Source organism: Moschus berezovskii, chromosome 19 (genome assembly GCF_049115385.1).
Source record: "Moschus berezovskii isolate FMDL1 chromosome 19, NW_MosBer_1.0, whole genome shotgun sequence".
NCBI classification, from domain to species: Eukaryota; Metazoa; Chordata; class Mammalia; order Artiodactyla; family Moschidae; genus Moschus; species Moschus berezovskii.
In genome coordinates, this window is record NC_142478.1 from 48,421,571 (window position 1) to 48,448,237 (window position 26,667).

Genomic DNA, 26,667 nt, shown 5'->3' on the forward strand with positions numbered 1-26,667 from the left:
CTGAACTGAGAGAAAACTCTGAGTTTATAATCACCACCATGAAATCGACCAGTAATCATGCACATGTTCAACTCCTCTAGGTTCCCCCTGAATCCACCACCATCCACAACCCCTCAGAGTCAGGTCACAGGCTTAATCCCATCTACCAGGGCAGGGCAGCTGGGCCCTGCAGTGGGATTAATCTTAACTTCTTTTGTCAGACTTAAAGTTCCGATGATAACACAAGCTCTGATGAATCCTAATATAATTACCATAGTCTCAAGTGATAGCTCTTTTAATGCAAGGGCTAATTTGAGGGTAAAGCAAGAACTCTTCTGTTAGGAGAAATTTTCAGCTACAAGGAATTAATTTTAGACCATGCCCTTTACATATACCAAGGGTGATGATAAATTTCAAATGTCAATTACTTGCATAAGGAATAAAATTTAAAATGGACTTCACTTTTCATCATGTTATCCTGGAACAGTCACGTATGCTTAGTGAGGGATTTTTAAGGCACAAAATGAAATTTATAAACAGACGGAATGAGTCTGTACATGAAGTCTTTGCTGAAATATATTAGCTTCACAGCTCCTTTCTGATTTTTCTGTTTTAAGAAAATGAGATGACATTTTATCATTTAATGGAATGATCACATAACTAGCCAGAATGCAGGAACATCATTTGGCTAGCAATGCCTTTTAGAACTCTTCCTGTTAAGGGCAGTGCTGATGGAGGGGGCTCTCTGGGGCAGGTTTGGGTGATGGTTGGGTTCATTTGCCCAAGAATGGCAGACACCTGAAATTCAGATCTGTCCTTGGGAAGGCTCCAGAAGGTTCTGAAACTCCGGATGTCCTGACACACACACACACACACACTGAGCAGCACAGCCTCATGAAATCTGAGACTATGATGGGCAACAATGGCATACTGCCTGTTTCTGGATGCCTTAGTCGCCGGGATAGCAATACACTACAACAGCTGGGGCCTGCTTAACTCCAGAGCCAGGGCACAAAAAACAAGCCTCACTTCTGGGGCAAATGGAAACACAGAAGCCAAGTGACTTGAAGTACTCAGGCGGCATCAGCCACACCGGACGGGATGGTCACCAGATGGCCATGCTTGGCTGAGAGGGAGACGCTCACCGGTCCACCAGCCACCGGCCCTGCTCCTGGCTTGGGTTCTGTGTCTTCTCACATCAGGGGTGGTGCTGGGGCTCTCTCCCTGGGAGCGAGAGCAGGGGCCCCGGCTTGCTGAGTGTCAGAGGCCCAGACCAGGGGTGGCGGTGATGTGGGAACCTGGCTCCCTCACCTTCCTCAACAGACAGGTCTCCTCCAGTGGTCAAGGGGTCAGAGGACAGCCCCTGTCCCTGCTCTCAGGCCCATTCCTGGGAGCCGAAGCTGGGGCCTGGCCACCTGAGGAGCAGGGACCCACTTGAGACTTGAACTTCTGATTTTCCTTGTCATTCATCCCTACCGTCCTTTCCCTTCTCGATAGATAGAGGATAAGGTGCTGTGTGTGGGGGGTCCAAGGGGCAGCTACACTTGGGGAAAATGGAGGCCCCACGACAGATGGTCCCTGGCTCTAGCACGGCAAGTTCCCCTCTGCCTGTGAGAGTTCCAGAGCAGTGGAAACGCTGCCAGGACAACAGGATCAGTCAAAGTAGCTGCTCCCCTGGTTCCCGACAGCTCTGTGCTGCGGATGCGGAAGCCCCGCCTTCCCAGTGCAGGTCCCAAGTCTGCGAAAGCGCGGTTGCCTACCTGGACCGGGTCCGCTTCCTGCTGACTCCAGGGCTGTTGCTCATCCGGTAGGCAGTGGGGACGCTCCTGTCCTCCCGTCGTCTCTCGGGGGAGTGCGCTCGTCTCCGAGGGGACCGGGACCTGGACCTAGGCAGAGGAAGGCAGGCGTTTCAGTCCTCTGCGTGTGGGGGCAGGGGAGCACCTCCACCACTGAGGTGGCGGCCAGCCCCGGCCTGTCCTCTGAGGCCCTCCCCCAGCCTCCCTACTCTGCCGATCCAGAACGGCATCCAGGCTCAGAGGCAGAGCGCTCCTCACACCAATCCTAAGCTTCTAACAGGGGCACAACTCATGCTGAGGCTGGACCCATGAGCTGGTGGCTGGCAGCGGCCAGCTCCCTGACTGGGCGCCTCACTGCGGGTCTTGGTGGACGCGGGCCTGCTGCTGCTCTTCCTCCCTCTTGCCTTTGCTCTAAAAATGTTCAGCTCACTGATATTTCTATCAAAATTAGGGAAGGAAAGGCACTGAGACTCTAGTGAGTTTTTCTACTTGTTCTGAATACTGGCAAGAGAAAGAAACTAAACAGAATAAAGTTAGAAGGTGCCTTGGAAATTTCTCTTGTATGCACTCACGTTATGGGCTCTCAGCATGAAGAACAGGCTGCAGGCCCACTGGCAGGAAGCCTAAACCTTCAATCCAATTCAGACCATGCCATTTCCATGAAAATTTTGGCTAAATCATTTGTTTCTGAGATGTCTAATGTTTTACTCTTCCCTTTCCTGTGCCTGGAAAAGGACTATTCTATTCATGCAGTGTCCCACAGAGACACACAGAACTCCAACTCCAGACCCTCACCTGTGGGGTCAGGTCCTTAAGAAGAGACCTTTAATAATGGGTTTAGGACTTATTTAAGTTTTTTGTCCATTCAGTGAAAATACTATTTTGGGGAAATCTGAAATAAGCAGATATCTGAGCAAAAAAAAAAAAACCACCAAAAAAACCCCACAATTTATTTCTGTTCTGTTTCTATGACAACACACTCAAAACCAATGTAAAGAGGAGATGTTTTGATTTTTGTCATCTAAAAAAATTCTACACTGAATCATTCTAGTTACAACCAAACCTCCCAAACAACACACATGGTTGTTGCAAAGATCAGCCTGTAATCACATTCCACCCTCTGTGTCATGGAGAAAACCCTGAGTCATTCCTGAAAAAACACAACCACAGACGGAACCTGCTCCGGGATCAACTCCCCTTGACTCTGGGGCTCCTCCCACACAACTGCTTCTCAGCTTATACAGCAGTTTTGATTTTCCAGACCTTTCCTAAGATTTAAGTAACAGATTACAAAGGTGAGGTCAGTCAGACACCTTGACATTTTACCAGGTTTCCCCTCAAAAGAGCTCCAGGAGTCAAATCTGCTCGTGGTCGAAGCTGCCTGATAACTGTCCCGCTCTGCTGCTGCTGCCACTGCCGAGCTGCTCTGACAAGGATCCGTGCTCAGTGTCCCTGGGGAGGCTGTGGGTCTGTGATATGGAGGGACACACTTCACATTCAGAATAAAATGTGCTGAGCTGGGCAGTACTAGAACCCTGAAAAAAGGGCTCTGCTTAATCAAAACTATAGCAACTATGGAACGCTCAGACGCAGAATTCTACAATAAACTCAATAATCAGGAAGATGGATTAGTTTTTAATGTCTGCAAATTCGTAACTTTGAAATACAATACCATTTAGCGGTGGCTATGAGTATTAGATTTCCTTAAAGTGAAGTGGCTGTTACCAGTAGATTTCAAGTTATCTGGGAAAAAAGCCCATCTCAGAATTAAGGGCCGTGAGCTATGCCAGATAATACTTGGGTTTTATTTTGATTAAAGAAGCTCTAATGTTTTTATTCTATTAAATAGGCTCTTAATATTGCTACCATGACACAGTGCAAGAAACAGGAATTCCATTCTTTACGTAAATCATCTGTATAACGTGACCAGAGGCCTTCTTACAGAGATGAAATAATCTGAACTCAAAAACCTTCAAGCATAATGCAACTTGGATATTTTTTTCTTAAATAATCATAATGGTTTGCTGTCAAATAAAAGCATAAGGAAATCTTTTGTCTGAACGATGAGATATTTATAAATAGCTTCCTCTGCCAGCGGTTAACCACTTCTGAGACCCACTCTTCACTCCTGTTACTGTACTACTCACAGGTCCCCATGAAACCCAACAAGTGTCACTGGTGCCCGGGCAGCAAGGATCTGGTACCAACTGGCTTGAATAACCAAGAGGATCCCAGGTTTTAGTTCTTTTCACTTTTGAACTGTGGACCCAACTTCACTCACAAATCCTTCCTCCTCTCCTGAGGGGCCAGTGTCTCCCACAGCTTTTCTCCCTAACACTATTATCAATGGCTGTGGCTCTGTGTGGGGTTACGACTCACTTCCTGGAAACCAGCATATCAACTGTCTCCTCGTGGGAACATCTTTAAAGATCAGGATCAGGAGATAAACCAATCACTCACTGACTAGATATGCAGTTTATCAGGGGGAAGAAGTGAGGAATTACAAATTTCAAACTAAAATATGACCCCAATTTTACCCACCTGAGTTCTTCTTGAACATTAAATATAACTGTTATAAAAGCCACGTTAACCTCCAGCTTCTCCTTGAGTGAAAGCCCTGGGGGATCTTTACTTCAGGAAGTGACACAAGGGCCCATTATCCTCCACAGAGAACCCCTCAAAATGTGCAGGTGCAGAGTTCTACCTAGAAACCTCCCCTTAGACACAAACTAACCAATGAAATGACACCACAGGTGATCTTATTAAAAGCTTTACAAATAAACTGAATTTCAAGCTTTAGTCTCATTGAGTTTAGTTTTAAAACACCTAAATTGTTAAAACTGGATTTTAATTTTAGGCAGTAAATTGCATGAGTACATCTTTCTCCCATTAAGATATAAAACCTAATTTGATATAAAAGCAGAAAACAACAGAGAAAGAAGTCTTATACTTTAATCAATGTTGATTTAAAAGACACTAAATACTGCCTTGCGGTAATCACTGTGCTTTCTGAGAAGCAACAGACTGATTTCCAAAACCAAAGATTTTTCTATGACTAATTCACCTTTGGAGAGGCAGACTCATCAATAATTTAGACATATTTGATAAATGGGACTTCAACCACACAAGCATTAATATATTAACATAAAAATTACTTATGATAGTAAAGCTTTTTAATCTTAACTCTCTTTTACATAGGACTTCAGTAATTTAATACACAAAAGAAAATATATTTCAACTGTAGCATCCTACCCCAAGCAGAAATATTAACAAAAGTCATTTTACTTGAAGCTGGCAGTAGTCTTTTTAAAACAATCGATTAAATTGTGTCAGGCCCAAGAAACAAGTCTAATATGTCCTATGTAGACATTATGTCTGTAATGGGTTATTCTATCTGAAAAGACAGTTAAAGAAATAATTATGATAGTTACTATTAGCAACTTCAATATTTTGGTTAAAACTTAATTTTTTTCTTTTACATTTCAAACAATTCATATTACCAAGAACACCACCTTTCTCATTTCATAACTGCTGCATTCGAAATTCAGTTGGGTCCCTAGAAATTATTAATGTGAGCTTGGATTAAGAAAGCAGGTCTATAATCATCTTAGAAAAAGATACAGTTTTATCAAATAAAACTCACTCTTCTCAGAAATAAGATCTGAGAAAGGATCCTACCTGGTGAAGGTAACTTCCTGACTTATGTCCCTAGGACCCAGAGACCAACCACAGGACAGCTGGTCTCCACACATCCAACCAGACCTGCAACCCACTTCAGTGACCTCAGCTCAGGGTTGGTCTGATTTCAAAGAGCATCACTGTCACATACAAGCTTTAAAGGCAAAACTTCCTGGACAAATACTTTGAAGGCTTTGTTTTATAATATTATTTTTAAAAAACAATTTATAATAAAGTTGCACTTTGCCTTGATACTTTATCTAAGCTGTAAAATCAAACACCAAAGATCTGACTTATTTAGTGAACTTAAGTCAGCTGATTTAACTAAAATTAACTAAAAGTATCACATAGATACTACTGTGTGTGTGTGTGTGTGTGTGTGTGTGTCTTAGTTGTTTAGTTATGTCCTACTCTTCGGGACCCCATTGACTGTAGCCTTCCAGGCTCTTTTGTCAATGGAATTCTCCAGGCAAGAATACTGGAGTGGGTTGCCATTTCCTTCTCCATAGATACTACTGAGATTTTTTTAAAAGTTTGAGAATTATGAAAATATTCAGCTCTCTTTACACTGAGTAAACTACTTTGTTGGTTAAATTAAGGTAAAATTGTCGACTTGCCATCACAGAACTCATATTAACAATTTTTTAATCTTAATTTTTTCTTTAACTGAAAATTATACACTAAGGATCAGGATTTTGCTTCTTGCACTTGTCAGCACTGAATATATGAAAACAATATAAAATACACTTGCATATAAAATATGTAAGTCTATTCTAAAATAAAAACTATTTTAAAAATACTAACATAATATACATAATGACTTATTCTACTATAGCCAATAAAAACCATAGAAATCCTAGAAAGTTGAAATTCCAAGTGTTTCATGAACACTTCTAGTTCTGAACAGACCAACCTGGGGAAAAGTCTGTGGCCATTATGTCTGACCAGATGGGTTCATGTAAGAACTAGACATCTGCACCTACTGTTTGTGCTAAGCATGCGCCATGAAAACCAACTCATTTCTTACATAAGAAGCAATCTAAGGAGCCCTGAGCATTATCAAGCCCCGAGAAGGGGATTTAGGAGTAGATTATACCTTCTTCCTTTTGAGCCCTGAAATAAATGAAATCTAGGAAGGATTTTACTGGGTATGGTTATTATTCATAGGGCTTGTACAGGCCTATTTATTTACTTCCACTATATCATAAGAAATTTTTTCAAATAAGAAACCCTAGTTTTGATATATACATACAAGTTCCCGGGGAACTTTCAAAAATTGGAAATGTGTCAACAGAGTTGTTCATTTAATTAAACAACAAGGTGTGTGTGTGAGAGAGAGAGGGAGAGACAGGGAGAGCAAGGGACAGAACTTCTGAAGAACCAGCAAAAACGCAGAGCCGAAGATCAAATTTATTTATCGTGGAGGTAAACCTGATTTCATTGTAGACAAGGGTAAATACTTGTCAAGCCTCGACCGTTTGGTCTAGGTAAAAACTAGGAAGCATGTTGTTTTAGGGTATATTCAAGAAAGGCTAATGTGTATACAAGTACAGTTTTTTAAATATAAAAAATAAAAAGTATAGGGCCATCTGCATTTTTCCCACGGAAAGGAAAGAACATCAATTGTAGAAGTAGATTAGTACAAGTGCTGTGTTAGAGACACTAACATTCAGTTAGTTGACATTCAGTAAAAAATCAGAAGGCGTGAGTTAAGTTTTAAAACTAGAAACTTGCTTTACTGAACCTCCTGCAAGTCAGATGCTTTAAAAATCAGAAAAGTACCTGTTTCACTAAGCACTAATTTCTGTGATCCTTACAGGTTTTCGTGTTTATTATTTCTGTTGCATAAAACCTTAAGCTGCTTCCTCAAAAGCTGGCTCCTCAGAAGGTGGCTTTTGGTTGAACAGTGACTGTTAGTGGGAGGTTGGAGAAGCAGATTAATTGAGAAAACAGATTTGTGCCGCTGTGTTTTCTCCTTTACGGGCACTTGCAGGTGCTGTGCCAGGGAGGCTGAACACAGCCACAGTGCACTTGTCTCTTGTTTTGGCAGATACACATTCAAACGGAATTAGCCTGGGAACGTAGACTCATTAACCAAACAAAACACCTCCAACCCTGTGAATTTTCCACACATTTTCAGCAAATACGCTAGGCTTGCTCCCAAGACCTGTTAAAAATTTAAATACCTCTCTTTTAAGAAAAACCTGGCAGTAGCTGATGAATTTTGGAAAGTCGGGTTAAAAAATATTTTGAAAAGATATGAGATTGCAGGACGCACCTCTGCGTAAAAACACGCAGGTGTGTGGGTCTGTGCTTGCGGCGAGCCGGGGGAGGGGAGCCCCGCGCCCCCTGCTGGCGAGCAGGAGCAGCGGTTTCCGCCCCGCACCCGACGCCCGGCCGCGGGGGCGCCCTGCACACTCACCTCGAGCGCCGCGCTGTCCGATAGGCACTGGGAAGACAATGCTTTGCTTTTGAGTGAGACCTAGACCTGGACTTGGACGACGAATGATACTTGGGAGACCGCGATCTTGTTCGAGACCGTTTTTTGTGCTTTTTCTTTTTCCTCTCTCTTTCTTCTTCTCTCGGCGGGTCTTTGCTTCGGCTCGAGCGCCCTTCTGGAGGCTTCACGTCTACAGCTGGCAGAGGTCTGCCTCCAGCCAGTAGAGGACAGGGCACGGTACCAGCCTCCTGGAAACAGAAGCACACGTCCGGATTTCAGCAAGGAAGATATGCTGTTTCAAAATGTGTGTTCATAAGATTCCGACTTTGGCGCTCTAGTCTGTTAGAGCAGCCCATGCCTCCGTCTGTGGCTCTGAATATACCCCCGGCATCTCTGGGAGAATGATGGCTCCTCAGAGGCCAAGAGCACGAATGCCTACCTCTCACGGCCGAGCCTTCCTGTGCAGGGTCCTGTCCCCAGCCTGCCAGGCTCTGGAGGCTGGATCTGAGAAAAGAAACGCGGCACATGGAGGGCTGTGTTAGGAAAAGAGCCCCGCTTGCTCTTTCCTAAATAATTGTGACTTCCCACTAAAAAGGAGATTCTTCAAACTGCTAGCACCAGGTTTTTATGGATCTCTGTTCTGCCTGAACCAAAAGAGGTTCCTCTTTGATTAAAAAAAAAAACTTTTTTGTCACTAGGAACACTCATTCCTTTCTTTGTATGAGGCAGTGGGTATTAAGTCACTGAGTTGATTACTGCGTATTTTATCTAAGTCAGATCACGCCATGCACCTTTAACACAGTGTGACATGTCAACTGCTAACTGGAAGATGGTCCCTCACCATGTGGTGCTACAGGGATGAAGTCACTGGTCACTGGAGTTGCTGACACTTGACACACCCTGCAAGAAGTTCAGGGCAGAGACCAGGAAAGAGACCCTCTGTGCTTTGGGAAAAACTGGCAGAATGTGCCTTCAGATAGTTAGACCTTTACAGAAGATTCTAAGAGCCATTCTCGTATCTCCTCATGTCTAGAAAAGCACTAACATTACTAATGGAGACATCTGCTCCTCATGATAAGCAGCCATCTTCCGCCAAAACGTGTGCTTCACTGCACATACCGCCTTCTCCAAACTCACATATATACAGACCCTGCCCCCCACCTCTCAGGAGCAGTTCCTCAGAGGTCTGATAGGCTGTCTCCCGGGCTATCATCCTCATTTTTGTCCCAAATAAAACTTGATGTGCACCTTTTTTCAGTTGACACAATTATACCTCAGTAAAACTGAAAGAAAAAAAATAAAGCCACTAATGGGAACCACAGACAAGACAATCCCATCAACGCAAGCCAGCCTTACTCCACATGTTATCAACATAGCAAGGAATTTCACTTAATGGGTTATCAGTCTTATCCAAGTATGACAGATACACAGAGAGTGCACAGATCTTAGGGCTGCTGCCTACTGAACTTTCATGTCAAGACACCAGCACATACATCAAGGAGCCACCACTCTCAGCAGTGTATCCAGAGCAGCCCCATTTCTAGGACTTGTTCACTACAGTCCAACCAGGAAGGGAATTACTACTCAACTTTAAAAATGATGTGGCAGTCCTATTTTATTGACATTAACATTGTTCATGTCACACTGTAAGATTAAAAAAAAGTGAATTTACAAAAAACAAAAACAAAAAAGCCACACACAAGAAAACCACAAAAAACACCCCCCAAACCACCGCATTTTATATTTGCAACTGCAGCCACCCACCTTCAGCCCCTTCCCCTCATCCTGAGAAAGGTCATTTCCTTGATTCAGTTTACGTGAATTTTAACTACACCCAGTAAACACCACACACAGAGATATACCAAAAAATCTGGAATTTATCATTTTGTGCCTCAGAACTTTCAAGCTGTTAAGATTCATGAAAAAAAAAAAAAAAATCCCAGGCAGGGGCTGCAGCCCCGAGTGGGTGCTGGCTGTTGGCAGTGGTGGGCTCCAGGAGACCTGGCTTCCCTTCTCCTTGGGTCCATCTGGACAAGGCCAACTGGATGGGGCAAAACAACACTTTGTGCAAATGATTCTTCTCAAGTTATGCTTCTTCCCCCTGATTTGAGAGGAACCGTGATGGTGGTCTTGTGGGCCAGCCACCAGACAAAGATGTTGCCCCTCCGTTAGGAGTATGCCCAGAGAGCAGGGCTCTGACTTCCTGTCAGCCTCTGTTGTTTACACTCACAACACATTGTCTTCACATCTTTCATTTACCATGAGCTGAGAGGCAGCGGGGCTGAGAATCGCTCAAGAACAATATGCCCTGCTCCCAAAGCAGTTTATTCTCACTGAAATACCCTGAGTAACCAGGCCCGCTGTGGAAGGGCACACAGCCACCTGGTGTTCCTGTAGGGCCTTCACTCTTCTCCATCATGGCAATGCTGCCCAGGGCGTTTTTAAGGTTTTGCTTAAACTGTCTCCAGGGAACCCATTTCATCATGAGACAGTTCTTCTTGTCAAAAATGTCTTTCTCACTTCAAATTATTTTAGTGCAGTAATCTTTTTCTTCCTGCTTTTTTTTTTTTTGGTGTTACTTGGCATGGCTTGAAGGATCTTAGTTCCTCAACTGGGGATCGAACCTGTGCCCCCTGCAGTGGAATCGAGGATTCTTAACCACTGGACCGCCAGGGAAGTCCTGCAATAATATTTTTTCAGGTTAAATTTTAAAATAATTGGTTGTTGTTAAACAATTCTAACATGTAGATACAAAACTTTACATCTAAGAACACCTAATTCCCACTCTGGCACTCTCTAAACACACATACAAAATGGTACAATAAATTAAGACTAATAAAATGTAGTGAGTGTTCTGACTTTAGAGGTTGGAGGAAAGGAAGTGCTGCCCCCTTCACCCCCGCATCCATTGGCTTGTAGAGAACTCTGCTGTTGCCAGGCTGGAAAACCAGATTTTAGTGCATTAAAGAACCGCAATAACCATGGAGTCTAAATTAGGAATATATGTAGGGCTTCCCCGGTGGCACTAGTGATAAAGAATCCACCTGCCAATGCAGCAGATCCAAGAGATGCAGGTTGGATCCTGGGTCGGGAAGATGCCCTGGAGGAGAAAATGGCAACCTACTCCAGTATTCTTGCCTGGAGAATCCCACGGGCAGAGGAGCCTGGTGGGCTACAGTCGATGGGACCACAGAGAGTCAGACACGACTAAGCACGCATGCACACACACATACCTGCATGAAAAAGAAATGGAATTGGGGTAAAAGTCACCACTAAGAATTTCCAGGCCAGCACACGCGAGGCCTCTAGGAACGCTGAAGGTCAGGGCCCAGGGACCACAGGGGCAGTCGGGGCTGCTGTGGGGAATTTCCCTGGGAACCAGAGAGCCCGTTTTAGGAGAACTGGGACTCCATCTTTTATCTAAGTGGATGGCTGAATGAAGAGAAACACAGGATGGCTTTCTCCTTCTCGTGCACAGGGGACAGAAGAACAGCACTGATGAGTGATAATGAGCGCTGCAGTAAGAGGGGAGAAGGGGAAAATATGTCCCCCCAAGGACGTCTGCAAAGGACAGGAACCAGGGGGACGAGGCGCTGCAGGCAGCCCTATCAGGCCAGCAGGAGCGGGGAGTGGCAGCTCATTAGATGAATTCCTATTTCTATGTTACTGCCAGCCTGATGATTTGTATCTCTGAACTTCATTACTGCTTCTGTTGCCTTTGTCTTAATGCCCATCGTTAGTAACACTTATTTTACCACTGTGGTTATAGTTTATTTCATTTTGAGGCGAGGGAATAAGTAAATCAATATATTAGAAATATAACTTGCAATTAAGTCATAGGATCTATTTATTCTAATAAAATGATCGATTACCCTTCACCATTAAAGTAAAAATCAGCAACCTGGGGGTAGGCGTGGGGGCGGCGCTTGGCTGGGCAGAATTAAGATGATGCGTTGTGATGACCTGTTTTTTCAGCTTAAAAGTACAAAGAGGACATTAAAAATCCAGCAGTTAGACTTGAGAATAATAACAAAAAAGGATAACCAGTGGTAGCCCCCACAATGGTGACGTCAGGGGCAGGCTGTGTGTGCCAGCATGTCTCAGCAGTCTGGAGATGTACGTTCTCCGCAACATGCCCGTGCTTCTGAAATTCAGAAACTTCATGACACATCCTACAGCCCAGGGCAGTGGCTCTCGTGACCGCCCCTGGAAGAAACAGGCTCAGGTCACGCCTCTCATGCAGGGTCACCAGCAGCCAAGGGAGAAGCCCAGTTTAGCCCACAGTGGTACTTATGCCCAGAATGTAAGTAAAAATACAGAGTTTAAGAGACGTGCAGAGATTCAGGTGCTCTACCCAAACATAAGCAGGAGGACCTGGTCTCCCAGGGCCCCCATGACTGCTTGGGAGGTGGACTTCCTGGCCTCCACTGTCGGGGAGCATCCCAGCACGTGGCACATGACAGGACAGGGGTGCGTTCTGGCCTCTCCAACTACACCAAAGGTGTTCCTGTGTGCACAGCTGGGGGTGGGGTACACACCCCAGCAACACAGAGGAAGCAGTTCATGGATATTTACGACACGAGCCATGGAACTACTGGGTTGACCAAAAAGCTCCTTTGGTTTTTAAGTAAAAACAAAAGACACATTTTTCATTTTCCCCAAGAACTGCATTGAACAGCACACTCATCATTCTGTTTGTTCTACTACCTTCTGCTGTTTTCCAGGCAGTTTTGTAATTCCAGGGATTCCCTTGTGGCTCAGAGGGTAGAGTCTGCCTGCAATGTGGGAGGACTGAGTTCGATCCCTAGGTCAGGACGATCCCCTGGAGAAAAAAATGGCAACCCACTCCAGTATTCTTGTCCTGGAAAATCCCATGGATGGAGGAGGAGCCTGGTGGGCTATAGTCCATAGTGTTGCAAAGAGTCAGACATGACTAAGTGACTTCTTTCACTTTTGTAATTCCATCTTTCCAACACTTTTTATCTTTTTGAGCCAGGTGCCTTTTATAATCTTTCAGGAAACTGAAATTTCTTCCACTGAGAGAACTTTGTAAAGACCGAAATACATGGACATCTGAAGGTGCAATGTCTGGTGAATACAGCAGATGGATCAGAACTTCCCAGCCAAGGAAACAGCTGCCTCCTCAGCCAGGCGATTTTGCCTGATCATTAAAGAAATGCGCGGTCTTGTGGTACCCCATTCGAAGATTATTTGTTTTCTGTCGACTATTTCCAGACACTTTTTGTTGAGTGCGGCTTTCAATTTGTCTATTTTGAAGCAGTACTTGTTGGAATTAATTGGTCTGGTTTTCCGGAAGGAGCTCATAATAGAAGACTCCCTTCCAATATTACCATATGCACAATATCACTTTCTCTGAATGAAGACTGACCTTTGGTGTATTTGGCCTGCCGCATGATCTCTTCTGTTCCACATTATTGTATCTACTTTCATCACCTGTCACAATTTGTTTTAAAAATGGACTGTTTCATTACATTTCAGTAAAGAATTGCATGTGGAAGTATGGTCAAGAAGGTTTTCTTGTTTAACTTACATGGAGCCCAGACATCAAAGTGATTAACCCAACCAAGCTGGTGCAAATGATCCTCAGTGCCTGATTTGAATATTTTGAGTGCGTCGGCTATCTCCCAGGTGGTATAAAATTGATTGTTCTTAATTAATGTCTTGATCTGAACGCTATCAGCTGGTCTACCCAACTATGGAGCCTTGTCTAGTGAGACACCTTCAGCACTAAACTTCAAAAACCACTTCTAACACGTCTCATCCGTGGCAGCCCCTTCTCTATACAATGCACACTTTTTTTTTTTTTTTGGGCATTTCAGTTGTATTTTTTTATCTTTCTTGAAATAATAAATAATAATATGCCAAAAATGTTTTTTTTCCATCTTCAGTATTAAAATGGCTACACAGAAATTTATCAATTTTGATTTTTTTTTAAAATGCACACTGATATGACAGCTGCCACAATACAGAGCTGGAGAGTGTGGCCAGCCAGGGGAGGCTGGGCCTGCAGATGCATCCTTGAGATGCTCCGTGATGTCCTGTGAGCTGTGCTACCCTCACAACTCAGAAAGCAAACCCGACTAGTTAGTGGTTTTGCTTAATTCATTTGGGGGCAGTAGGGTAGGTTTCTACCATTTGTAATATAGAGCCCCGACTGATGCAGCAATTTGGATTTTTAAACGGTTGGCAAAAAGAATGAATACCCAGCTAGCTCTGTAATGTAGACTGTGCTGCGGTGGTGGAAATGTTTGTTTCTGCACCACCCACTGCATTTAGCTACCAGCCATGTATGGCTATGGAGCACCTGAAATATGGCTAGTGTGGTCAAAAACCTGAAGCCCAAATTTTAATTAAGTTTAACTGAAACTGCCAGGGAGTCCCTTGGTGGTCCCCTGGTTAAGACTTTGCCTTCCAATGCAGGGGGTGCAGGCTTGACCCCTGGTCTCTCCCACATGCCTCCTGGCTAAAAAAAGTAAAAACATTAAACAGAAACAATACTGTAACAAATTCAATAAAGACTTTAAAAATGGTCTACGTTAAAAAAAAACAAAACTTTAACAGAAACAAAACTGAAATTGTCACGTGTGGTTAGCAGTGACCATACTGTATAGTGTATATCCTGAAGGAGTCACATGACCCGTTAATTTATACTATGAATTATATGAATAACCTGGGAGACTAAGCCACTGCTGAGTCAATACCTTCCTTGCAGCTCCACATGTCCTGTGTCTGGTTTCTGAAGGTGTCTGGCTAAGGCCCTGCACACAGTGACCTGTGCGAAGCTGCCTGCGATGCCCACAGGAGACACAGCAACAGAACCACGTGGCAACCAGTGCCAAACAAGCAAAGCGGCCTCTCAGGGACAGAATGTTAATATTACAGCAAGGATGACCAAGGCACAAATCATCATGGGCGGGGGGAGAGCATAGGCTGGTCTGAGTCGTGAGCAGGCAAAATCAAAAGGAACTTTAGAAAGATCAGTTACTCATATGAGTATTTAAAAACTGACATCCCTTTTGTTGGTAACACTGAAAAATACTAATCTGTCTTTGATCACAATGAAGTATTTGCCAACAAGTTAGCACACAAACTAGCAACTACTATTTCCTGCTGTGGGAAAACAAATTGCTCAAAAGCAGACTAACACACATTGAAAAATAAAACCTTATTTCTGAAGTAACACTACATTAACTAGGAAGTGGGATAATTATACAAAAGACTCAAGATAACGTTTGAAATCAGACTTTGAAATGCATCCTCTAGAACTGTATTTGCAAATTTCTATCCGTGCTGGGCATGGCCCTGCAACCCTCCCAGGCAGGGCAATGGCCCAGGTCTGACTGCTGAGACCTCTTTCCAGATGACTCTGCATTTTCCACTCCGTTGGCACCCTCTCCTCCCTTCTCATCAGCTGTGTTTGCTTGGGAGTGCTGCTGCCAGCCTTGCCAATGCTGCTCCACACACACCCTTCCCGTGGAAACACTGCTTTAGCTCACCAGCGTCCCACTCGTACTGCAGCCAGTGGTTCAGCCTCTCCCAGACCTGCCTGTGTCAGGTCTTTTTCTGCGCCTCCCCCACAGGCCCTGCGATGCAGGGCTCAGGCATTATGACATGGCACAGGCTTCACCGGCCTCCCCCGCAGGTGAGTCTCTGGGCCTCCTTGCTACTCCGTCCCCTTTCCAAATGATCCAGGTTCCTCACAGTCCCAGTGCCATCTGCTGTCCTGGGGGCCCGGGGCCCTCACCCACACACGCAGAGCTGCTCTGCACCTTACAGGGCCAACGTGGGAGAAATGTCCACGTGCAGATGCCAACTACACAAAAGCGACTGGTCATGAGAAACAGGTTTCTAATTCATACCTCAAAGCTCCCTGAACTATCAGAGAGGCTCAGCAAACATGGGTTGATTTTTGTTCCCCTTTTCTTTTCAAACTCTTGCTGGACCTTAAACCTGGCAGGATCATTAACCCGAAAAAAGTTACTGCATCTAAACAAAGTATTGAAGACTGCTGTTACCATGTAAATGATGCCATGATTCAGCAGGGACTTGATTCAAAACTTCTGATTTCTCTTCATTTTGAATTAACAGCGCACGTGTGCACGGACACACACACAGAATGGGATGGTACATACGCAGATTTCTAAGAACTACTTATGAATAGGGTTTTATACATTTCACATACTGCTTAAACATTTAACATACTAGTATCTGTCCACATCAATAAATACACTTCAAGACATCCTTAAAAGTTATACCTAAACATAAAATCACCTCTCCTAACAAAAAGACCAATGGAACTGAACAGACAAGAATATAAAAATAGAGCAAACCCAAGTGGGAATTCAGTATACAATAAAGGGAGCCCTTTACACTAGTGGGAGAAGATGTGTGACTTAGTGGTTTGTGTTGGGCCTAGTTATATGCTCCTCAAAGTGAAATAAATTCCCAGTGGGGCAGATTAAAAGACAAAAAAGAAACTGTTGGTAATGCTGATGACATAGAGCTAACACAAAAACAGCAGAGACAGACAATCAGCCAAGAGAAGAGCAAAGGCCATAGAGGGTGTTCTCAGCAGAACAGAAAGGCCATGAAACCTGTGAAAAGTTACTCAGTGTCCCCTATAATTAAAATATGTAGTTAAACCAAACAGATAGCATTTTCCCACCTATCAGACTGAGAATTAAGGTGGATGACAACCAATGCTGGCAGGGAGGCAACAAAGTTATATTCTTACACAAGGGAGACAAACAAAACAAAAACATCCCCACCCCACCCCAGAACTGCAATAATCGTTGTAGGGCCTAATTTAACGGTAAATTAAATTTAAAAATCGGAAGTGTAATAAACAATTTCACGGTCAGGGATTTACTCTGTGGGTACACTCATCTCAGTGAGTGCAAAAGTCACACGAGCCGCTATGCAGTAAAACCCTGAGTAGGGCCCATGTTTCTGAGAGCAGGGAGGGGTGAACAGTGCACAGCACATGCAGATGAGCTTGATATAAGGGCTGATGTGTGAAAGGATTGATGGTCATGCATCCAGTGAACAGTTGCTAAGTGTTTATTACACACCAAGCATCACTCTGCCATTGGTATGGCAAGATCTCTGGAGTCAGTGAAAAAAAATCAGGACACCAGAAAAATGGATAGGGCACAGTCCTATCGTAATATTCTATACATACAGAACTTACTTCCCTGGTGGTCCAGTGGCTAAGACTCCATGCTCCCAATGCAGGGGACCTGGGTTCAAACCCTGGTTGGGGATCTAGATCCCGCATGCCACAACTAAAGATCCTATGGGTAGCAACTAAGACTGAAGATCCTGAATGCTGTAGCTAAGACCTGCTGTGGCCAAGTAAATAAGTAAATAATTTTTAAAAAAACTTATATGTAGATAAGTACGATGGTGGGTGCCAGAGGCTGGGGAAGGGGAGTGGGGAGTTGGTGTTAAATGGGGACAGTTTACATTTGGGGAGATGAAAAAGTTTTTAAGAGGGATGGTGGTGATGGTTGCATAACAACATAAACGCACTTTGTGCCACTAAACTATATCCATGAAAAGGGTTAAAACAGTAAAGGACTTTTACTCTTTATTTTACACCTCACTTGAGCATTTGAACTTATAAACCACATGTATGTACTGCTTTTATACAAAGCAAAGTAAAAACAGAAAGTGCCTCTCAGGCAGATAAGCTGCAAAGCGCCAGGTTTTGAGGGACCCTATTTGGCCCTACGTGTGTCTGCTCAGAATGGAGCTGGGGGCCGTCTATTCCCACTGGGCTGACACCACTGAACTCCAAGTCCCTGGACACTAAAATGATACACCTGAGCAGTGGGGTCGGACAAGTCAGCATGTGAGTCAAGTGCACAGGAAATTGTCAACAGAGTCAGGGTCACCTGTCTCCAGAAGCTGCTTTAGACTGAAAATATTTTCAAGTATGAATCTCATTTATGATAGCTGCCAATTTAATTCAGGTATTTTGTTTCAAAGTCATTAAAGATATCCATCACCACCTGCAAGTACCGTTAACATTTTTGTTGAAATAGTTTAGTAGCTATAATCTTTCCCACCAGATGTCCAGGAAGATCGACCCAATGATTTAAACATGAAGCATAAGCACTCATTTCTAAGGTATTACGGATTTAAAACACATGCTTGAAAAGAACACAGTGGGGAGATGCCACAAAAAAGACAAAAAGGATAAGAACCTAAGTCTCAGGCTATTTTGTGTTTACAAGGGAGCGATTCTGGTACCTGTGACAATACCGACAGTTCAGCAGATAGAAAAACTGGATTAACGATGACTGACTCTGGCTGTGACTGAGTTTGCATTTAGACACATTTTATTAGAAAGTATAGATGCACCCATGTAAAATAACTGGTGAAAGTATCTATGTATGTGGATAACTTTTAATTAAGTCCCTTATTCACTGCCTGAGTGACATCCAAATAAGGAAAATGAAAAGAGCCACTCACACCCCTCCCATGGAGGCAGTTCCCTGGCTTCCTAAGTTCCCTGCCCTGGTGCTATATGCGTAATTTTTACAGCTGCCACCATAAAGTGGAGCTGCTCCATATCCTGCCTCTTCCTCCTTTTACATCTAACGCAGTCTGAGTGGCTTCCAGTTTCACCCCTGCACTGGCCCAGAGGTCCTCCCAAAGCTGGGCAATGACTGAGGGTGCCTTCCTGGGCATGCCTGTTTTTGGCCCGGCTGGTGGCAGCGGGCCACCCCAAGGAAGGCGCCATGTAAGCCGGCGCTCACTGCTCCCCAGTATGATCCAGCTATTATTTTTGAGGCCTCCTGCCAGATTTGAATTTCAGACTGATTCCTGAGGGGAGAAAGCTGATTCGACCTTCAACACAATGCTGAAAAATGCTGCTTTCCACGGAGAAACAAATAAACCTGCGGCTGCATGCAGCAAAAATCAGTTGTGAATAATGGCTCTAGACTCTTAGAAATGTCAACGTAATTAAAGTAAAAGGTGCAAAGGGCCCGTTCTACATTACAGGGGAAAGGCAGCTGCAAAAGACATTTCGGGGACACTTGGTGAAGTGGTGCAAGCCCTGCTCTGAGCAGTCCAACCCCCCTCCACAGCCTTCTGAAGGGAGGAAATGGGCTGGGGGGCTAAGTTCTGGTCCTACAGCTCAGGAAAGAGTTGTGAGGCTCTGACCTCACAACTTGTCTTAAGAGAAGATGACACTGACCGTATCTTATCTCACTTTTCTTTTAATTGAAGTGCTGATAGTAACCTAGATCCCTGAGTAAGACTTTAACCCTAAGAGTGAGATCAAGGGCTGCTGCGATGGCAGGAACATCAGTGCTCTAGTGGGTCTGTCCAGGCCTGAGGTGGGTACCTCAGAGGCGACGTTCTATTGCTCCTGTGAGGTCGCCACAAAGCACAGGTTCCCAACCTGGGCCCAAAGGCCTGGACTCTGACGCTGTACCCAGAATGTGGTGTGTGTACGTGTATTCTGGGAGTTTTCATCAGAATCTTGTTGACCCCAGCTATACAGTACAGGCAGACCTCATTTCCACAGATACTATGGTTTGTTTTTTCCCAAATTGTTGGAATTCACAGACACTGCTTTTTTTTTTTTTTTCTTTTTACAAATTGCAGGTTTGCAGCACCTCTGTGTCGAGCAAGTCTATTAAGGCCATCTTCCCAACAGCATCTGCTTACTTCACATCTGTGTCACAGTCTGGTAATTCTTGCATTATTTCAAACCTTTTTCATTATTTGATCTGTGATCAGCAAAGTTACTACTGCAAAAAGGTTACAACTTGCTAAAGGCTCAGAGGATGGCTGGCATTTTTGGGCATCAAAGGATTTTTAAATTAAGGTATGTATTTATCTTTCAGGCCTACGTACCTGCACACTTTACAGACTACGGTATAGTGTAATATAACTGTGACACACACAGGGAAACCAAGAAATGCGCGTGCCTCACTCTGCTGCCAGGTCTGGAACTGAACTCCACGGTCCCTCCACGGTCTGCCTGGACAGGCGCTCCATCCCACGGGGGAGAGGCGCAGGGGCTGCCCACAGCCTTCACGCAGCTCGAGAGCCGAGAGGCTGCAGGATTCACACGCAGGTACTTCTACCAGTGGTGCTTGGTTCAGAGCACTGATGTGGACCCTTTTTAAACTCACCTCTACGCTGAAAGGACTCTCTTCAACTTTCCCGACTTCCGCTTCTGGCAGAGGATTTTTTAAGGTCTGTAAAAATAAAGCGGCTTTTCTTTTACGTTCTGCTTGGAGCTGTTTCTCCTTTGATTCCTTAGACGCTTGGGCCAGCTTTTCCCTGGCAGCAGCTGCCAGTCGATCCTCCAACTTTTGCTTTGCTTAAGGAATAAACAAAGAAAAAAGATGTTTAGAGCAAGCAGTATTTTATAATACTTGCTGTTTTAATTTTCACGGGCAGTAGCACGGTCATGAGATACAATGCAGTTACTTTAAAACATGAACATGATACCGATTTCAGGAAAGGTCAACAAATCAGGCAAACAGATTTCTGAGAGAATTAGTTTATAATGCTTATTTTATTAGTACTTTTCATAAATTTACTTTCAAACTCAAAGTCAGAAAGCTGATGGGGCTCCATAGCAGTGAAACCTGGAATGATGAGACTCTTGGAATGGTTCTCATATACAAGTGCCCAAACAGCCATACCAGGCAATGAACACTCTGTGAAAAGTGTTTTATGCCAAATGAACTGACACACAGTTGAGTTCACACGCAGTAAATGCAGATTTAGAGACACAGGCATGAACATATGTGTGCTAGAGAGATGAACTATAGCATATCTCAAGTTCCAGGGCCTCCTGTGGTTAGAGTTACCTTTTATCAATGCTGTGTGATCTGTCTGTGTATACACAGAAAAAGTTCACAAAACCAGTTAAGGATTGTTAATGACTTTAGTTAGAGAAGAACAGTGCTTATTTTGAAAGAAGGGTAGAACCTGACAAGACATTCCCCACAACACTGCTGGTCACGCGTCAGAGGCGAGCGGCGGCCACACTGTGACCCATGCAGTCGAGCCACAGTCTGAAAACCAGTAGGGGCCCCGGCCCCTTCAAGGGTCCGATGGTTCTGTAGGGAGAGACCTCACAGAAGGGCACCTGCTGGCTCAGAACATTAACCCGAGCTGGGAACAGGGGCTGAGCATTTGCCCCAGGGCTGCCATTAAAGCACTCTCGGCCACTCTCAGCTCCTCCTTGGAAAACAAATTGCCGAGGGCACTGCATCTGAGCTTGATGAACAGCAGTGCTCCTCACTTGACAGCTTCTCAGCTGAACAAAAACATCACACAGCTCCCCAGTGGTCCTGATTTCAAAGGCTGGAGACTGTAGTCGGCAGTCCCGTATTTTTGGCTTAGTAGGTTAATCTTGTATGTACATACTTTTCTTTTAAGAAGTTTAAAACATTTGACAAACCTTGCTTTGCTTCTAGCTCCTCCTGGGTAAGTTGAGGCCGCTTCTCCTCAACAACTACACAGGGTGGGGCAACTGCCGGGTTAGTGTTTGTAGCGCTACTAGAACTTTCTTGGCCTTCTTTGCTTTCTTCATCATCATCACTGTCATCATCTAGCTTAACACGATTTTTTTCCAGGGGAAGTAGATCATTTTCTTTGGCCTTGATTGCAAAGCTTATTGGAGCAAATGAAGCTATTGAGAAAAGGTGAAAATGGTAATACATTTTTAAGTAACTGGAAGCACAAAGCAAAAATCTCGGCCCCACCATTCACATGAGCATCAGCTGGTGGGAGCAACGTCTCGAGTGGAGCCACATCTTACGCAGAGGGAGGGTCTAGGGGCAGTAGGTAGTGCCCATGATGTCAGAGGGCCTTTAGAAGGATGTCACACACCCCAGGCCAGATGCAGGGCACTGCAAAGCACCGGCTTCAACTCGGGCCACGTCAGGACACACACACCGAGTGCCAGCTGGGGTCACTGCAGGGCCAAATGGTCAATTTTTGTTGATGTTTTCCTTCTTTTTCTGGGCTCAGCACATAGCTGAGTTTCTGTAAGTAAGCATATGATGCGACTCCACTATTAAAAGTTACTTAAAAAAAAAAATCCCAACTATATAAAATACTTTTTTAATTTTTACAAAAGCAAGATAATCTATTCCTTTATTCAGCAAACATTTGACTGGGTGCCTACTTTGTGCCAGGCATTATGTCAAACTATTCTCTGAACCTGTAAGACAATTTTAAACCTAAGGTAACAAAAATTTAGGTGGTTCAATTTTTTCTCTCCTAGAATATTTGGGATTTTTAATTTAAGAGAAATACAAAGGCCCAAAAGGAAACAATCTTCTTCCCCTTCCCGCCATCCACTCAACACTCACTCACTGGGTCCCTTCTTCCTCAGACACTATGGTAAATGGTTCCTAACAACACCTAACTGGTTGTAATAAGATACTTTATTTTAAAAACCATGTGTTATTACTGATGAAAGCTACTCAAGTAAACCACAATGAAGGGTGATTTAAGTGCAGCACAAATGAGCCAACTCTGAGGAGGAAGTAGATCTGGGTTAACAAAGGCAGGTTCTGAAGTGGCTGGGGTTGTGAGGGTAAGCTCACTCAGCTGACACCCGAGGCGTCCCCACTTTCAGCATTTTACGGTTCCAAATCCGCATGTGACTTGAAGCTGGTAAATAATCTGATCACTGAAATATAATCATCTCTCATCAATAATCACCTCAAGGTACAAAGCACACCCTAAGATGTTCAATGTTGGTAAAGTGGGCTTCCCTGATGGCTCAGATGGTAAAGAATCTGCCTGCAATGCAGGTGCCACCCGGGTTTGATCCCTGGGTCAGGAAGATCCCCTGGAGAAGGGAATGGCTACCCACTCCAGTATTCTTGCCAGGAGAATTCCATGGACAGGAGCCTGGTGGGCTACAGTCCACTGGGTGGCAAAGAGACAGGACCGAGCGACTAACACACATACAAAGTGCTATTTCATAAGTCAGAATCAAAGGGGGCAAAATCAGCCTCTGTGTTGATTATGCAATGCTACGCACTTGGACTGTGCAGGGTGGTGCGCATTCCTAACAATCCCCAGACAAAGAACATGGGAGGAAAAATACACTTTGTTGGGAAAGTCAATATTAATCATTTTACTGTGGTTATGTTAAGAATAGCCCTTATCTTTTGGAGATACATGCACTCACACTGATGGATAAAATGCCAAGATGTTGGGATCTGCTTCAGAATATCCTAGCAGTGGGCTGGACTGAGTCTATAGATAAAATTAGTCAGTGCTGGCCACGGGAGCTGGCCGCTCAGTGCTGCATGTGTGTGTGGCGACTATTTCGTCAGGCTCTGTTTTTGTACTTGTTTGAAATTTTTCATAAGAAAAAAGTATCATAACATTAACCCTGTATTGCCTCTAGGTCTCTTTAATAAATCAGAGTCAAAGAAACATGTCACTATAAAAGAAAACCTCAGTTAAATGTTAATCAAAACTACGTCAAGTTAACTTGGGGCTAAAGTACTATATCACAAAACAATTTTAAAATAATTACTCCCCATCTTCAGGCCTCCAAACTAAAATAAATTCAACCAACAAATACATTAAAAGGAAAACTTATGGAACAAAGCTTAATGCACGCCAACACCATGCATATACTTTAAAGTGACTTAAAATAAGAGAACTAATATGCAGTCTACACGCCTCACCTTACTTCACATTTGTGACCCCAGGAAGAGACAGAAATGATCAGGCCTCCCCATTTACAGATAAGGAAACTGAGGTTAAAAAGGTGAAGTAACTTTCCCAGTATAGCTAAGCCTGAAAGCAGGCGATTAGGAATTACTTCCTTTGCAGAATTATTCAATTATACACCTATTGCTTCTACATGGAAGCTTATTTGCAAGTCACATCACACCATGTGAAGAAAACTTCTTACAGCCTTTAGTTTCCTGTTGTGTTAGGATGAAACCCAGGCTCCTGGCCACCTTTCCCACTATGTTCCGGGCTGGCCCTGTCCTCTGCCTGGAGCTGTTGCCCTCTTTTCCACGCCTGGCTTTCTTCCTTGGCTCTTCTCAAATGAAGCCTCTCCTCGGACAGGGCCTGCTGGCCTCTCCTCCTTCAGGCCACTCTTCACAGTTTGTACTGTGTGTGTGGTCTGCTCACCTGGAGCCTGGAACAGGCAAGGACTGCAGCACTAACGTGGCCCAGGTCCGGACCGACTCTCAGGAAACACTTGTGAGTGAACCCACAGTGTATGGCCCTCTGCCTTCCACATCAGATATGCTTCCTTTCTTAAGATCATTAATAACTTTTAACTTCTATGGTAAAATATATTCTCAGTGGGAAATTGTGAAAACACAGGTGAACAAAATCAAAGACAACTGCAACTCGGATATGGGAAAAAAATGATCTGAATATTATCAGTGGATGGTTCCGAGGCACAAACATGTGTATGCGCACAAATACAGGAAAATAGAACCACGCTTTACAGTTTTTAGCCCACTTATTATTTCCACATAACAAGCGACGCCTTTCCACATAAAAAGTGTAGACATCTTTCCATGTCAACATACATCATTTTAATAAATGGCAGTCATAGTATGGACATGCCGGTTTATTTCAGTCTCCCACAGCTGTTCCCAATTTTTTATTTTTGAAAGCTCACGAGCCTTGTGATGAACACCTGGCTGAGACAGCCTGGGAACCAGCCGTTTCCAGGAGCGGGAGGGCATCTGTGTTTAGAGGTGTGTCTCCACCACCAGGCTCCCTCCTCTACAGAGGCCTTACCAACACTCCATGGACGGTCTGTGAGGCCCCAGCCGCCCACACCCTCTCTTTTACTTTCTAACTTACAAAGCAGAGGCAAAGAACAGTATCTTGTCAGTGAAGATATATTTTAAAAATCTGTTCACGTACCACCTATTTTTCTTTTGTGAACTATCCTTTCATGCCCTTTGTTTTTCTACTGCAGTGACTTTTCTTATTGATTCACAAGAACTCTTCCTATAGCAAGGCTTTTAACCTTTTATCTTCTGTTATTATTAGCAATCACTGCTGTCCTGACATTTGTCTTTCAACTCTATACGGGCCCAGCTCCTGCCAGACTTATTAATCTCTCTTTATCATTTATGGCTTAAATTCTTAGGCAGTCCTTTCCAACTTTAAAGACTAGGAAAGAACTATCTAATTTTCTTCTCCTTTTATGGTTTTAGTTTCTGCATTTAAACACTTTGTCTGGAATCATTATTATTGTCAGGTGGGGTGTAATAGTCTAATTTTTTTCAAATGGAGAGCCTGTTTTTCCAACATCAATTATTGTCATACTAGGAAAGCTGTCTCATAAGCATCTTGGGAACTGTGGGTGTTTTTCTAGCACCTGTCTGGTGGTAAGACTGGCTGTACTGGGAGATTTTTTGCTGCGGTGCCACACTGGGACTTCTGCAAGGAACCCCACCTGCCCACACTTGCTCTTACTGCTCTTCCGAACTTGCTTCCATCTGAGAAGCTAACATCTGGGCTTCCCAGGGCTCCTGGCCTGCACGTTGCTAGGCTTTGTGGGGCTAAGGTACTGGGGCTCAAGAGCTTTTGAACTTTCCATCTTTGGGCTCTGGAGGAGCTTAAATCACAAATTACCTTGACCTTGACCTTGTCCTTGCCTGCCTGCTTTTATAGGTATTTCATGGACCAATGTTTTCTAAATTCTTTTAGGCCTATAGATCTATTCTTGCCTGGAAAATCCCATGGATGGAGGAGCCTGGTAGGTTACAGTCCTTGGGGTCACAAAGTCGGACACGACTGACATGAACTTCACTTCACTTCATAGATCTATTTTACTGCCTCTCTGGAGATCATTTTACCAATTCATACTTTCTTAGACAATTTTATCATTTGTTTTCAAAATTTTCAAATTTAGTTATATATTGTTTCTGTGTACTTAAAAACAAGTCCTTTTCTTTCTTTTTTCATTATGTTGTACATTTGCTTTCTTGTCTACACTGTATTAAACTTGCACAATGATGAAAAGTTTAACTGGTCTTTTATTATTTCCTCACTGATTTCTGCTTTTTTTTTTTAGTGATTTTCCTTTTCTGCTTTCCTTACACGCATTTTACAGTTTCTTCCTAGGTTCTTGAGTTGAATGCTTGGTTTATTTTTATTTTTTCTTTACAAACATAAGAAATTATAGGTTTTTCTTTTAAGTTTTTCACTGCATTTGATAATTTTTTGATAATAGTCTTGTTTTCACTTACTTTGACTATTTCAGGGCATTGCCACATCTGTAAACTCTGCTCCAGCGTTTAGAATACTTTGCATTCAGAATCTGATACACCTTAATTCCCTGACATTTAATGCTATAGATACATGTCTAACGGGCCAGCCTGCTTTTTTTCCCCTGAGGAGGACAACCTATTTTTCTATCTAGATGGCTTTTCTTCCATCTTTATCCTTTTCCTTGGAAATCTGAGGAAAATTCTGAACTTGTTTTCTCATCCAATCTGATTTTGAGTGCTTTATGATATTTTAAAAATTGGCAATCTTTTTCTAAATCTTTTCCAGATGCTGGATTATCAGTTACACTAATTTTACAGTACCTTTTAATTCTGTGAGAATAGAAATCAGAGAGTAAAAGAATTTTCCTATAACTTAGTAACTGCTTCCAAGGGCTCAGATGCATGTCCTTCTGAACTCTTGCCTCTCTGCAGGTGCAGTGATCTGTCTCAGGCAGGGTGGGTTCTGTCAGACACCTGCAGCTCTCAGGCGTCTCAGAAT

At 43.7% G+C, this 26,667-nt stretch overlaps 1 protein-coding gene across 4 annotated transcripts in view; it reads right to left on the bottom strand.

Moving 5' to 3' along the window:
- Nucleotides 1–26,667, bottom strand: part of SFSWAP (splicing factor SWAP) — an 82,706-nt gene that overhangs the window by 12,266 nt on the left and 43,773 nt on the right. For 2 of the 4 annotated variants that reach the window (XM_088828093.1, XM_088828095.1), the window contains 5 exons: nucleotides 21,350–21,580; nucleotides 20,067–20,257; nucleotides 7,876–8,141; nucleotides 3,089–3,244; nucleotides 1,740–1,865 (listed from right to left, as the gene is read on the bottom strand). In XM_088828093.1, coding sequence (XP_088684219.1) covers nucleotides 1,740–1,865; nucleotides 3,089–3,244; nucleotides 7,876–8,141; nucleotides 20,067–20,257; nucleotides 21,350–21,580 — 970 coding nt within the window. The remainder of the gene's footprint in view (nucleotides 1–1,739; nucleotides 1,866–3,088; nucleotides 3,245–7,875; nucleotides 8,142–20,066; nucleotides 20,258–21,349; nucleotides 21,581–26,667) is intronic. The other 2 variants (XM_088828094.1, XM_055404401.2) reach the window with 2 other exon arrangements.